This window comes from Sinocyclocheilus grahami, unplaced genomic scaffold (assembly GCF_001515645.1).
Source record: "Sinocyclocheilus grahami isolate Dianchi unplaced genomic scaffold, SAMN03320097.WGS_v1.1 scaffold343.1, whole genome shotgun sequence".
NCBI lineage: Eukaryota > Metazoa > Chordata > Actinopteri > Cypriniformes > Cyprinidae > Sinocyclocheilus > Sinocyclocheilus grahami.
The window spans coordinates 1,218,532-1,233,158 of record NW_015505522.1 but is presented as its reverse complement, the minus strand read 5'-3'; the positions used below and the strand labels follow the sequence as shown (position 1 = coordinate 1,233,158).

At 39.3% G+C, this 14,627-nt stretch overlaps 1 protein-coding gene across 1 annotated transcript in view; it reads left to right on the top strand.

Annotated features, from left to right (window-relative positions):
- LOC107603239 (interferon-induced GTP-binding protein Mx2-like) overlaps positions 1 to 13,753 on the top strand; it is a 21,496-nt gene extending 7,743 nt beyond the window's left edge. The window contains exons 4-13 of the mRNA XM_016295982.1: positions 2,278 to 2,432; positions 2,509 to 2,647; positions 2,743 to 2,941; positions 4,330 to 4,408; positions 5,233 to 5,355; positions 6,338 to 6,470; positions 6,745 to 6,888; positions 7,028 to 7,104; positions 13,242 to 13,451; positions 13,529 to 13,753. Coding sequence (XP_016151468.1) covers positions 2,278 to 2,432; positions 2,509 to 2,647; positions 2,743 to 2,941; positions 4,330 to 4,408; positions 5,233 to 5,355; positions 6,338 to 6,470; positions 6,745 to 6,888; positions 7,028 to 7,104; positions 13,242 to 13,451; positions 13,529 to 13,753 — 1,484 coding nt within the window. The remainder of the gene's footprint in view (positions 1 to 2,277; positions 2,433 to 2,508; positions 2,648 to 2,742; positions 2,942 to 4,329; positions 4,409 to 5,232; positions 5,356 to 6,337; positions 6,471 to 6,744; positions 6,889 to 7,027; positions 7,105 to 13,241; positions 13,452 to 13,528) is intronic.
- Positions 13,754 to 14,627: the final 874 nt, after the last annotated feature.

Below are 14,627 nucleotides of genomic sequence, written 5' to 3'. Positions count from 1 at the left end.
TAAGTATTTGCTATTGACTGTTCAAATGCGGAGTTTTGCGCATTGTGTGTGTGTGTGCGCGCGAGAGAGAGAGAGTCACATCACAGTAGAGTCAGCTGTCTTAACCGTGGCTTGTGTACTGCATCATTACTGTGTCTGTTGCCCTTTCGGGCTTGAACTGCAGGTAAAACTAATGACATTATTTACTGTCTTTACATTTATTTTGAAAGATGAAGCTGGTGATTATGGTAAGGGGCGTTACATTTCCGACGAGTGCTTGCGGTGTTCGGCCAGTCACAATGCACTGGGTCAGCTGGCCAATCAGAGCAGACGGCGCTTGTCGGAAGGAGGGACTTTGTAGAAAACGAAGCGTTTGAGAGAGGCGGGGCATAGGAGACCTACAATAATGTACAGTATTTGAAAAATAATGTGTTTTTTGAACATTAAAGTATGTCAACATATTCTGTTACACCAAATACACAAAATAATGATCTTTAAAAAAGCATCATATGACCCCTTTAAAGCATAAAACTTTTAAATGTCATGGATGGCATGAATGTTAATCAAGGGCTTGCTATATTCCACTTTTGTAAGTTGCTTTGGATAAAGCTAATGATAATCAGCTAAATGAATAAATATAAATGTAAATATTATTAAAGGGGCTAAATGTAAAAATGTTCATGCATTAATCGCTTTCTCATTGCCAGTGTGTGAACAGCTTTTAATAAAACTTTAAAAAAAAAAAGAGTTGTTTATGAAAACCTATAGACTGTATTTTAATGCGAAGGACTCGGGACATTTTTTGCCTGGAAAAAAAAAAAAAAGTAATATTTACTCACACTCTCAAGACAGCCTTTCTTATACAATGTTCAGGATAATGCCAAAAGAGCTATTAGCAAATTAGCAAAGAAACAGATTCATTCAACTATAGTCTGACATGTCTGGGTCTATATAGTCTACAGTCTCAAATATACTTTATAATCACACTATCATAACAGTGTAATTTTAATGACCTCATCTGTTAGGACCTGGCGCAAACATATCCATATCTCTATGATCAGATGCTTTCTTAACTGCTGTTTTCTCACCGCTGTCATGTTTGTTGTGTGTTTATTTTGTCATTGAGAGGAAATTGCATGGCACATACTTACATATTCATCCAGCATCTGGATGTTCTTTAACAAAGTAAAAGAAGCTTCTTATAAGTTATACCTATTGGCCAGCGGTGTCACTAATAACAAGAGTTTCTGTATTTTTTTTTTAAAGATTTTATTTTTGCTGTTTTATTAGGATAGGACAGTATAGGAGACAGGAAGCAAAGTGGGAGAGAGAGAAGGGGACGGGATTGGGTAAGGTCCACGAGCCGAGACTCAAACTCGGGATGCCTGAAGCGCAACGGCGCTATATGTCAGTGTGCTGCCCACGAGGCTATTAGCACAGTTTGGTGTAATATGAGTTAAGTGATCAATAGATTTAATCACCATTGGTAGAGCGAAGTATTGTATTGCTTTTTTCCTCAGTTGGTCAGAACAAAAGTGGCAGACTTGTTACTTGTTCAGACTTAAGGGGAAGTCGTGGGAATGTACAGCGCTCTCTTCCACCTTCAATACCATGACTGAGGTGCCCTTGAGCAAGGCACTGAACCCCCAACTGCTCCCTGGGCGCAGCAGCATAAATGGCTGCCCACTGCTCCGGGTGTGTGTTCACGGTGTGTGTGTGCACTTAGGATGGGTTAAACGCAGAGCACTAAACTAATTCCTAGTATGGGTAACCAACATGTCACGTCACTTTCACTTTCACTTTCAGATGAGATTTTCCATCGAAAATTCTTTTTTGGGTCATACTTCCAAGACGTAGGCTAGAATCTGTGATTCCTAAGGACAGTATCCACACCGGTGCGGTGACTGACAGCCACACATACTCCTCAAAACATTAGATTCATCCGCACTGGAGCCGTGCCGGTGCACAACCCACACAATGAAAATAATTCCGCAAATAACTGCAATTGCAGGTTTCAAACACCTCCTGACCTCCTGACTCATTTGCATACCCATTCAGGCTCTAAGACATATCTGTTTATTTATTCACACCACTTTAAAATGGACAAAGTTTTTCATATCTGCCCTGCAACAAAAAATTCAATTAAAAGTTGTTGACAGATCTGTCATCTCGAGCACCAGGCCATCGAGCAGCGAGCTCTGATGTATGAGCGCAGTGCAAATACAAGAGTATATAAACGTGACTAATGCGATTCATGTTGAGAAACACATGGTTGATCATGCAGTGTGTGTCTTACAGCCCAGAATGAGTTGGCTGGAAAAGGGGTGAAAATCTGTGATGACCTCATCACTTTAGAGGTCAGGTCAGCAGATGTGTGTGACCTCACACTGATCGATCTACCTGGAATCGCTCGAGTCCCAGTGCAAGGACAACCACAAGATATTGGAAACCAGGTAGGCGTTATAATCTGATTTTGCACTCCAGATTCAGTAACATATATATCCAGTTGTAAAACTTCATGTCTTATAGATCAAACGTCTGATCATGAAATTTATTGAGAAGCAAGAGACTATAAACATGGTAGTAGTCCCATGTAACATTGACATTGCAACAACTGAAGCATTGAAAATGGCACAAGAAATAGATCCTGAGGGCATAAGAACTCTTGGTAATGAAGATGATCATCTGCACAATATCTAATATCTGTCAGCACTTTGTCAGCAAATGCACATTTTAGAGAATAACTGTTTTTCATTCACACAGCCATTTTGACCAAGCCAGACCTCATAGACAGGGGAACCGAGAAGAATATTCTGGCCGTTGTCCAGAACAAAGTGATTCCTCTCCGCAAAGGTTACGTCATGGTGAAGTGTAGAGGACAACAACAGATCGATGAGAAAATTCCTCTGGTGGAGGCGACACAAATTGAGAGAGATTTCTTCCAAAATCATGACTTTTTCAGGTTACGATCGAAAAGAAAATATAATTTGACTTTTGTTGACATTTCAGTTTATGCAGTATGCACTACTAAATACTTGAAACGTTGGGCCTATAAAACAAAATATTTACATAAGCCTCCGACCAGGGGTGCATTTCCAAAAAAAGAAACCTATGGTCTGTGCAATTACATCCACCTGACTAGTGACTGTTCTTTGTGTGAATGTCCACAAAACTGGAAGACTTTCTTAATGTATAGCCTATAAGCGGTAGGCTATTTTAGAATGGAAACTTGAAACAATGAAAAAGAAGAATTAGTGAGAATCAATAAATTACAAATAATTAAATTTTTATAATTTGTAGAATAATATGTAATCAATAAAAAAAGAAACTGTGATTACGAGTAATTTAAAATGTAATACAATCTAATAACAAGTACTTAATTTTTGTAATCTGATTACGTAATCCAGATTACATGTACTCAGTAGTGACCAGCAGTGACTACTTTCACACAAACGCATTTTTGAAGCCCTGCTGTGTTAACAGAACCAGACTTGACAACTGGTTGTCTGTCACTCCATACATTCTGAGAAAGCAACTGTGCCCTGCAGACACACGCGTCTCGTTTTCGTTGCGTGTGATTTTGGTTACTTACTAAGAAGAAACAGAATTGAGTTGTGTATAATCTGAAGGTTTTTCTCGCACAAGGCGCCCGACATATTGTATAAAAGCTGATGACCAATAATGATGAACTTTTGCATGTATTGAACTTCATGTCATGAAGACTATCCAGTGTTATGTACGTCACCGTCTTTGCTATGTACCTTGTGTTTGTCCAATCATTTACACAACAACAGCATGCAAACTTTTGAAAATAGGTTTCAAAGTGCAAGTTTTTATGATACCATTATTGTCACCGTGTAAACCACGAAAACACATTTTGTGAAAATGATGACGTCATGCGCATGCGTATTACATGTTTGGTCTATAAGCATAGGTGCACAGGCATGCAATAAAATGCGTAAAAATGCATTTTAAAAATAATAAGCATGAATCACATTTAAAGTCGTGTTGCACAAAATTAATGCAAAATTATCCGATTTGCACAAAAAAAAAATGTTTTCCTTGGTTATATTTCTGTTTTCAGACATTTTCTGCTTATATTTTCATTTTTTTGTATCCTTATGCTCTTTTCTCCTTAGCTTCCCTTAGTTTCCATTTTTAGTACATTCGTTGACGTGTAACGTCGCTATGAAGGGCCAAAAATCAAACTTGACTGAGGGCTGTGGGCCGAAATTAAATGCTGCATATATCCAACCATGTCATAATAAATGTATTTTTTAATCAGATTCACTTATATTCTCTTCATATCAACGCCACTTTACAAAGTGTTCCTTCTGTTTTTTTCTACAGACCCCTCTTGGATGAGAATAAAGCGACTGTTAAATGTCTTGCCATCAAACTCACTCAAGATCTCGTCAGTCATATTAAAGTAAGTTTGTAAATGCCTATTCACATTGTTTTTTAGCATAATAAATATCAAATGTATTGAGAGACTATGATCTCACACCACTGCAGTCTGAAGAATGTCCAAAAGCCAAAACAGTTAGGTGGCTCACTAGGTTTCAGGCTCATGGTTATATGAGCCTATTCATGCTCATATTCATATTTTTCTCTTATAACAAGTGTTCAGGAAAGATACTTTTAAAAGTAATGCATTGCAATATTGTATTACTCACTAAAAAAAGTTTGACACTTTCTTCTCAATCACAAAAACAAACAAACAAAGGAAACCAAAATTTTATGTTTATCTAAAGTCATTTTTGCTTATTAATATGGTTGAACTGGATTATTGAAGGCCAGCAGCAAAGACACTGGTTAATAAAATGGGATTCAATACATAAAGTATTTTTGTGTCATATTCTGAGTTTGCATTTAACAGTTTTTTTTGTTGATTTTGAGGAATACTGAATCTGTTTGTTTTTTTTTGCACTAAATGCATGTTGACATTTAGTCTAGAACTACAGTAAGATCATGTTCACACAGCGCACACAACACCTCTGCACTTACTTCTGATTTCTTTCAATATGGGGACAGGAGAGCTGCCAGTCAATACATGGGGAAACGACTGGTGTTACTTATATAAAAGTAACATAAAAAATGTATGTAAATTAAACAGTAATGCTAGTTACTTGAAAAAAGTAATCCGATAATGTAAATTATGTTACTTGTAATGCATTACCCCCAATGCTGCTTACAATATCCACTGTGCATCTATTGGGTTATCTACATCTGTTTTATATTCATCACTGTCAGAAATCACTGCCAAAGCTTGACGAGCAGATAAAAAAGCAGTTGTGGGATGTGAGGAATGAGCTGAAGGAGTGTGAAGCTGGACCACCACAGGACCTGAAGGGAGCCAAACAATTCCTCATTAAAGTAAGAATTGAGTTCATGCTTCTCAGAATTATTATTAGGGCTGAATCCACAGCGAAGTGACAATTAGGCAGGTAACACTTTAGTTTAGAACCAATTCTCACTGCTAACTAGCATGCATATTACTAGCATATTGGTTAATCCACCCCATACCTAAACTTAACAACCACCTTACTAACTATTAACAAGCAGCAATTTAGATTATTGAGGCAAAAGTCATAGTTAATGGTGAGAATTGGACCCCACATTAAAGTGTGACCATTAGATAAGTTATGTTTATGTCACCATAGAAACATCAGATGAAAATAATATGAAAATGACATTTTCCTCTAAATGATTTAGTATTGTGAAATTGTCAAATCAATAACAAAGTTTCTCAGAAAGAATGAAATCCACACCAATTTGAAATTTATGACAAACCCTACTTAAAAAAAAAAAAAAAATCCTGAAATGATTGTCAAATTTGCAGGAAATTAGGCAACGCATTGGTATATGCTAATGAACAAAATTGGATTCATTTTCTTAATTTAATTGGCCTGTATGTTGTAAGCACAATGTTTAAATGTCTCAAAACGTTCTGAAGACATTGCAAAGGTAACTCAAATATCTTTATTTGAATAAATCATTCATATAAAGATATTTGGGATACCTTTGGTATGAACAGCTGTATTCATACTGTGTTGATGGTTTAAGAGTGAATAAAAAAAGTGTTATAACGTCCCCTAGCACAGCACATTTGTAAAATGTAAAACAATTGAGAATTATAAGACCAAACATGGTGCCTCCGCGGTAGATGTCATCTGTAACCATAAAACTTATGGTATTATCTCTGTGTTGTCAATTCAGATTTTATCTTTTTGTTTCTAAGTTAACATTGCCTTTACCTCTTCAGAGGTTTTTAATATCCTTTACCTCTTCAGAGGTACAATGCTAATATCATTTAAAACATGCTCACGTAACAAATATTATTATTTCTTTCTCACAGATATTAACAAAATTCAATGATAAAATCAAGTCCTTATCATTAGGAGAGCTGATCATTGAGGAAAATTTGTTTGTCCAGCTTCGGACTGAATTCAAGAAGTGGAATGATGGTCTTAATAACACAAAGACGCCCTGTCAGTACATTTTCAAATTTAATACTTGCTGATATTCAGACCAACAGCACAATTGTGAAATGATATTGTTTAATAAACAAGTTAATATTGAGTAACTTACATTTTAGACTCAGTGTCACACATTTTTTGCTCTGACAATAAAGTCAAAGCAGATACAAACAGTGAAAAGTGCTGTTGGATTGAACATCAGCACCCTTTGAACCTTGTTCAGCTTTTATAAGAATTTTATTTTCATTTTTATATGAAAAAAAAAATCCCTCTTGCTCCCAACAAGTTGACAGTTCGAAGGAGCTTAGCCAGAATTACAGAGGGAGGGAACTGCTCGGCTTCAGCAACTACAGAGTTTTTGAGATGATTTTGCAGGACCGTATGGCTAAACTTAAAGAGCCAGCCATCAAATCACTCAATTCCATAAAAGGTACTGTCACACATCTTTGTTCAACTAGAACCTAAAATCAAAGGATTACTGTACACTTAGAATGTTGTTGTAGTATCATATCTGAATCATCAAGCCTAAAATATTTGTGGCTGTTTGTCTTTTTGTTTTACTTTTGAAGACATCATTCTCAAGCAATTCACTGACGTGTCTCACCAATGTTTCCGAAACTACCCTGTTCTTCTAAATACCACTATGGTAAATATTGCTCCATATTTGTGACAAAGGCCACACTGTAAAGTTTAAGGAGTGACAACCGCATTTAAATATGGAAGTGAATCCCCTAAATTACAGTTGCATGTGTGTACGGAACCGAACTCACTCTCAAAACTGCGATAATTGACATTGTTGTAACCATATCAACATTTTACTGTCTCGTGCACTTGATATCTGCTTTTTTGACTAAAGTAATATTACAGTAATATTACATAATATTACTAAGGGGTCATATGATGCTGCTAAAAAGAACATTATTTTGTGTATTTGGGGGTTTCGGTTTAAGGTAAAAAAAACCTCATTATTTTCCACATACTGTACATTATTGTTTCTCCTCTATGCCCCGCCTTTCTGAAACGCGTCGATTTTTACAAAGCTCATCGGTCTGAAAAAGCGAGGTTTGCTGTGATTGGCCAGCTATCCAGTGTGTTGTGATTGGCCGAATACCTCAAGCGTGTGACGGAAATGTTACGCCCCTCACCATACTGTGATGATGCCCTGTCCGGTCGGAGCGACGAGACAAAAACATGAAAACCCATTATAAATGAGGCATTCGTTGCATCCAGTGGGGACATAATTATGGATTATAATGACTACAGAGGCGGCGGGCTTGAGAACGGCGTGGCTGGCGATTTCGATGAAGGAGCGTCCGGAAGGACATGTGACGACTCCGGGCTGGACTCCGCTTCATCCACGGTGAAAGCCGATGTGGCGATCCACAGCCCAAAGTTGTAGTATTTCCTCAGCAACCAGAACGGATCAGCTCCAGGCATGACGAAACAGATATCGTCTTCTTTTGGAAGACCAAACAAAGTAGTTTCACTTTCACAACGAAGCACACAGCGTCTTCACGACATGGCGGCGGCAGCAACAATACTACAGCGAGAATAAAAGTTACGCCTTCTTTCTTTGCGTGAACATTTGGGCGGCATTATGCAAATCTTCCCACATAGTGATGTAGGTATGTGGGGGTGTGTTAGAACGAGCCGTTTTAGGTAGGCGTGGCTGACTCTTAACTTTTATAAAGAATATCTCTTTGGATTTGAGATTTTAGTCTTTGCAACTTTACAGATCTTCTTTATGCACCAAGAGCTTGTAACAAGAGAAAGGAACAATTGAAATCGCATCATATGACTCCTTCAATTTTAAAGCAATATTACAACGTTTTGTTCATGTTTGGGAGGTTGGTCTGCAGAGCGTGCTCTTGAAGGGTTGCCATGTCCACTTATTATAAGCATCACTTATTAACTTGTGTCTTTGGACTTATTGTTTTTGGCTCGGCTTATAAAGCAATAAAGGAGGCAAGTGCAGGCCGCTATATTTTGGTATGTGGCTTATTTCCAAGATAACACATTTGGATTTGAGTTTATTTTGAGTTTGCTCTTGTTTGTTGTTGCTGTTGTTTTGTTTATTTCTAGCAAGATCTGGCAACACTAGCGAGTCAAAGTGTACCCTGCGATTTCTTGCACCGCACATACAGAAAAGATAACTCTGATATGCATTTAAATACATCATTAACTAGTTGTTCAGTTTGATTCCATACACACTGCATAGAATTTCTAAAAAATGTTGTTGTCACTAGGTGCATTTTTCGGGAGTCAATTCGGTTGCAGAATACGTAACCTCGGTTCCCTGAGATAAGGGAATGAGCATTGTGTCAAGGGATGCTATGGGGAATCTCCTGTTTACTCTGAATACTGAAGCCTGATTTGTTCACGTTCGTGTAGCTGCATGAACAAATGGCACTTATATGGTCTATATAAGTTAGCTATGAACGTCATTTCATCAGAATCTTTTGACTGATGTGATAGTCGTAGATGTGCGTGCAGCCTTATAGCAGCACAACTGTGAAATGATATTGTTTCATAAACAAGAAGTTAATATACTGTATACTAATAGACTCAGTGTCACTAATTACTTTGTCTTATTTTGCTCTGACAATAAAGCAAGTCAAAGCAGATACAAACAGTCAAATTGCTGTTGGATTGCACATAAGCACTCTTTGATCCCTGTTCAGCTTTTATAAGAAATACATTTTTACATGCAAAAAATCCTGCTTGCTCCCAACAAGTTGACAGTTCGAAGGAGCTTAGCCAGAATTACAGAGGGAGGGAACTGCCTGGCTTCAGCAACTACAGAGTTTTAACAGAGATAATTTTGCTCATGTACCCTGAAGCCGTAGCCTAGGCACTGAAGCCTGATTTGTTCACGTTCATGTAGCTGCACAAACAAATGGCACTTCAGCCCACCAAAAAGGGAGGGGGGGGGGTCGACTGCTATGTAAGTCAGCTCTGAGCACCATTTCATCAGAATCTTTCGACTGATAGCGAAGCAGCGTATGCAACGCTCCTTCCTTTATCTCAGGGAACCAATGTTACGTTAGTAACCGGAGTGTTCCCTTTAAAACAGTCTCTCCCAAGGGACGCTATGAGGAATGGATCCAGTAGTGCCGTGCTATTAACAAAGGCAGAACGAAGCCACTCTGCGACTCCAGACGCTGGGCTGGGGCCCACATATCAAGACCTTCTCTACTTACAGAGGGGATTAAATTAAGCGGACAAAACCTGTGCCTGGAGGGCAGGGACATCCAAGTTATTAAACCAGCCAGCAGCCGCACAGATATCACTGATAGAATTTCCACTGGATCAAGTGATTTTATTTGAGAGACAATAGATAAACATACATAATGTAGCCTATTTGACAGCTTGATCCATGAAAATCTTTTGAGCATATGAACACATATTATCCTAACCACCATGTCACAGTTTTGCAGTAATGTTAAATAAGTTGGTGATCTTTTTAATACATCCAACAACTTAATCCATAAAACTTTATTCAGCATATATATTTTTTTATATATTGATTTATTACATCTATTGCCGTTGGTCGGAGTTTGTTTTCACCCGACTGAACGTGTTATTTTTCATAAAATTCTAAATCCAGTGGCCAACTTGTTTGTTGGGCATTTTTGTGTGTGGTGTGAATTGGCCTTTATGTGCAATTTGGATCTTACAGCTGCATCGTCCTTGTGTTTCTAGAATGAAGAATGGGGTTTACAGAGACGTGAGGGCATGTAAATGAAAGAGTTACTATTTTGGGCCAAATATTATTTGCATATTACTCCTACAAAGCAGTTTTGCTTTTTATTTATACATTTATTTCAGGATATTGTAACAGCCATATTTAAAGGCCTATAGCCTGGTGACTAGGGATCCAGGTCTTTCAGTGTTGTGGCTCCCAGGTTGTGATATGCTCTTCCCCAAGACATTCGTCAAGCATCCTCCCTTCAAAAACATCTTAAAACTAATTTTTTCTCTGAATATTACTCTTCAGTTCTCAAGAAACGTCTGACCTCTGTGATTGCCAACAAGGGTGTCTGCACCAAGTACTAAGTCATGTTTTGAGAAATACTTTTTTATATTTGTCAAATACTTTTGCTATTTCTAATACGAATTATTTCACTCATTAAAATGCAAATCAATTTACAATGTTTTTGCACTTAGTGATTTTATTTGAGAGACAATAAATAAACATACATAATGTAGCCTATTTGACATCTTGATCCATGAAAATCTTTTGAGCATATGAACACATATTATCCTAACCACCATGTCACAGTTTTGCAGTAATGTTAAATAAGTTGGTGATCTTTTTAATACATCCAACAACTTAATCCATAAAACTTTATTCAGCATATATATTTTTATATATATTGATTTATTACATCTATTGCCGTTGGTCGGAGTTTGTTTTCACCCGACTGAACGTGTTATTTTTCATAAAATTCTAAATCCAGTTCGACTGATAGCGAAGCAGCGTATGCAACGCTCCTTCCTTTATCTCAGGGAACCAATGTTACGTTAGTAACCGGAGTGTTCCCTTTAAAACAGTCTCTCCCAAGGGACGCTATGAGGAATGGATCCAGTAGTGCCGTGCTATTAACAAAGGCAGAACGAAGCCACTCTGCGACTCCAGACGCTGGGCTGGGGCCCACATATCAAGACCTTCTCTACTTACAGAGGGGATTAAATTAAGCGGACAAAACCTGTGCCTGGAGGGCAGGGACATCCAAGTTATTAAACCAGCCAGCAGCCGCACAGATATCACTGATAGAATTTCCACTGGATCAAGCCCAGGAGGAGGCCATTCACCTGGTGGAATGGGCTCTAACTCAAATAGGACACTGTAAGCCCACTGAGGCATAAGCCAGGACTATAGCATAAACTATCCAGTGAGGTAGTCTCTGCTTCATGACTGACAGCCCTTTAGAGTGGCCTCTGAAGCAAACAAAGTGCTGCTCCGAATGCTGGAAGTGGATAGAGTGTTGTACATACACTCTAGGAGCCCGAACCTGGCAGATTAAATTCGGACCCTGCTCGTCCTCTGAGTTGGGAAGAGCCAGAAGGGAGATGACTTATGCTCTTAAGCGACAGGAACCATAAGTCGGCTGACTGATACTGCTAGAAGGGGGAGGGCCTCATAGGGCCCTAAGGACTGTGGTTAAGTCCCCTGTTGACACAGTATGAGGACTAGGTGGATTCAATCTCCGAGCTCCCCTCAGGAACTTAACAAAAAGGTAATTTTTCGTCGCAAAGACTGCCACATAAACTTTAAATGTGTGGAAGTAAAGCGACCCTTGTCAGGCGGCACTTGCAGAAGGGTTAACGTGGATGACACGTCAAAAGAGGACGGGTCCCTACTCCGTGTTGCACACCAGTCAGAAAAGACTGACCATTTAAGGGTGTAGAGGCATCTTGTAGATGGGGCTCTAGCCTCCAAATTGGTGTTAGTCACCCTTATTGGGAGCTTTAAAGATTCCTATTGAGGTGCCAAACATGAAGAGAGGAGGTCCTTCCTCAGTAGAATTGGCCAAGGGGCTGCCGATAGCAGCTGGATCAACCCGGGGAATGAGTTCCTCCAGCTTGTCCGCTCATTGGTTCAGTCTGCCCTGCATGTGAACTACACTCAGTGAGAGTAGATTGCACTGTGCCTATAGGAGGAGGCGTTTGGCAATCCTGTAAAGGCAGTGTGACCAGTGTGACCTTGGTGATTTATAAAGGCTACCACCATCATGTTGTCCGAATGGACCAGGACCTGGTACCCTCTTAAGGCTGGTAGAAAGGTTTTCAGGGTTAGAAAAACCGCCAACATCTCTAGGCAGTTGATATGTAGGCATTGCTCTAGGCTGGACTCTTCAGGAGACGACCAGTCCAAGCCAAGATCCTCCATGGATTTCAAGAGGATACGAATCAGCTTGCTGTCCACGCTGGCCCGCACTGAATCCTTGGGAGGAAGGATGCCGGAGTCCTCGCCAGCACACACCCACTCCTCTGCATCTGAAGCTGTCAGCGACATGGAGCAACAGCTTCCTACTCAGATCCACTGAAGGAATTCAAGCTGCTCACTGCAGATGAGGGGCACTGATCCTTATGTGTAAAATACACTGGTGAGTCGAGGCATTGCGGGGAGAGTGAAGCATGCAGGACTTGTGCTGGCGTAAGTTCAAGTCAGTCCCGTTGCCCCGCTGAAATGGAAGAGCGGACGAGTGAGGATTGCCTTCATGAAAGAAGCCGATCCACAAGTGAAACAGGGTGAGACTCATGCTTTCGCAGTGAGAGCAGTCTGTCCCGGTGAGCACAGCATCAGCGCAAACGCTGCCCAGGCAAGTGACGCACTCACCGTGCCTGTCTGAGTCATGCAGGGGTTCCCTTATGAGCCTCACTCACCGCGCAACATTTGAAACAGTGTTGCAGTGAAAATTAGCTCAGGAAATGCTCTTTTAGGTCACCGAATGGCCGCAGGGGAAGAGGCGAGTAGGCTTCAAGCTTCTTGCTGCTGCTTCTCTTCAGAGTCCAGCAAGGAGATGATCTTTGCACTGAAGGAGAAAATTAGAAAATTCTGATGAAATGGCACTCAGCTAATTTATATAACAGTTGGCCCCACCCCTTTCGGCGGGCTGCTACACAAGCGTGAACAAATCAGGCTTTAGAATTCAGAGTAAACAGGAGTTTTCCCATAGCATCCCTTGACACAACATTCAAAACAGAATTTTAACAATTGTACAAAAATTCTGTCAGTTGACTTCTTGTTCCTCTGTACTTCTTCACTTGACATCATAGAACAAAATTGACAATATTCAGTCAAGCCAGCAAGCCAAAACAGAGCAGAGGATCATGGATCAGTTTGAAATGGAAAGCATGATCTACACTCAAGATCCCATCTACTTGAAGTTCTTGAATGAGATTAGCAGCGAGAAATTTTCAGAAGCGCAATTACCTGTCTTTGATATAAAAAGCAAGTACAGTGAAATGCTGCAGGCATATTATGAGGTACATCTAGTCTTCATTAATGAATTTGAAGCCTTGTTCAGAGAGAAGTATCTTAGTGGCTCTTCGTTTTCTTTCAGATTGTGGTGCAGAGGATGGCTGACCAACTGCCCATGCTGATCTCCTTCTACATGCTAAAGGAGACTGCTCAGCTCCTGTGTACTGACATGCTGAGTATACTGGAAGGGGCAAACGTGAGCGAGCTATTGTTTGAGGACTCTGACGTCAGCAAAAGACGCAAATACTTGCAATCTCGTCTGGGCCGTTTGACTGCTGCTCAGGAAGCACTTAGTGATTTTATTTGAGAGACAATAAATAAACATACATAATGTAGCCTATTTGACATCTTGATCCATGAAAATCTTTTGAGCATATGAACACATATTATCCTAACCACCATGTCACAGTTTTGCAGTAATGTTAAATAAGTTGGTGATCTTTTTAATACATCCAACAACTTAATCCATAAAACTTTATTCAGCATATATATTTTTATATATATTGATTTATTACATCTATTGCCGTTGGTCGGAGTTTGTTTTCACCCGACTGAACGTGTTATTTTTCATAAAATTCTAAATCCAGTGGCCAACTTGTTTGTTGGGCATTTTTGTGTGTGGTGTGAATTGGCCTTTATGTGCAATTTGGATCTTACAGCTGCATCGTCCTTGTGTTTCTAGAATGAAGAATGGGGTTTACAGAGACGTGAGGGCATGTAAATGAAAGAGTTACTATTTTGGGCCAAATATGATTTGCATATTACTCCTACAAAGCAGTTTTGCTTTTTATTTATACATTTATTTCAGGATATTGTAACAGCCATATTTAAAGGCCTATAGCCTGGTGACTAGGGATCCAGGTCTTTCAGTGTTGTGGCTCCCAGGTTGTGATATGCTCTTCCCCAAGACATTCGTCAAGCATCCTCCCTTCAAAAACATCTTAAAACTAATTTTTTCTCTGAATATTACTCTTCAGTTCTCAAGAAACGTCTGACCTCTGTGATTGCCAACAAGGGTGTCTGCACCAAGTACTAAGTCATGTTTTGAGAAATACTTTTTTATATTTGTCAAATACTTTTGCTATTTCTAATACGAATTATTTCACTCATTAAAATGCAAATCAATTTACAATGTTTTTGAAATTCTTTTTTCTGGATTTTTTTGTTGTTATTCTGTCTCT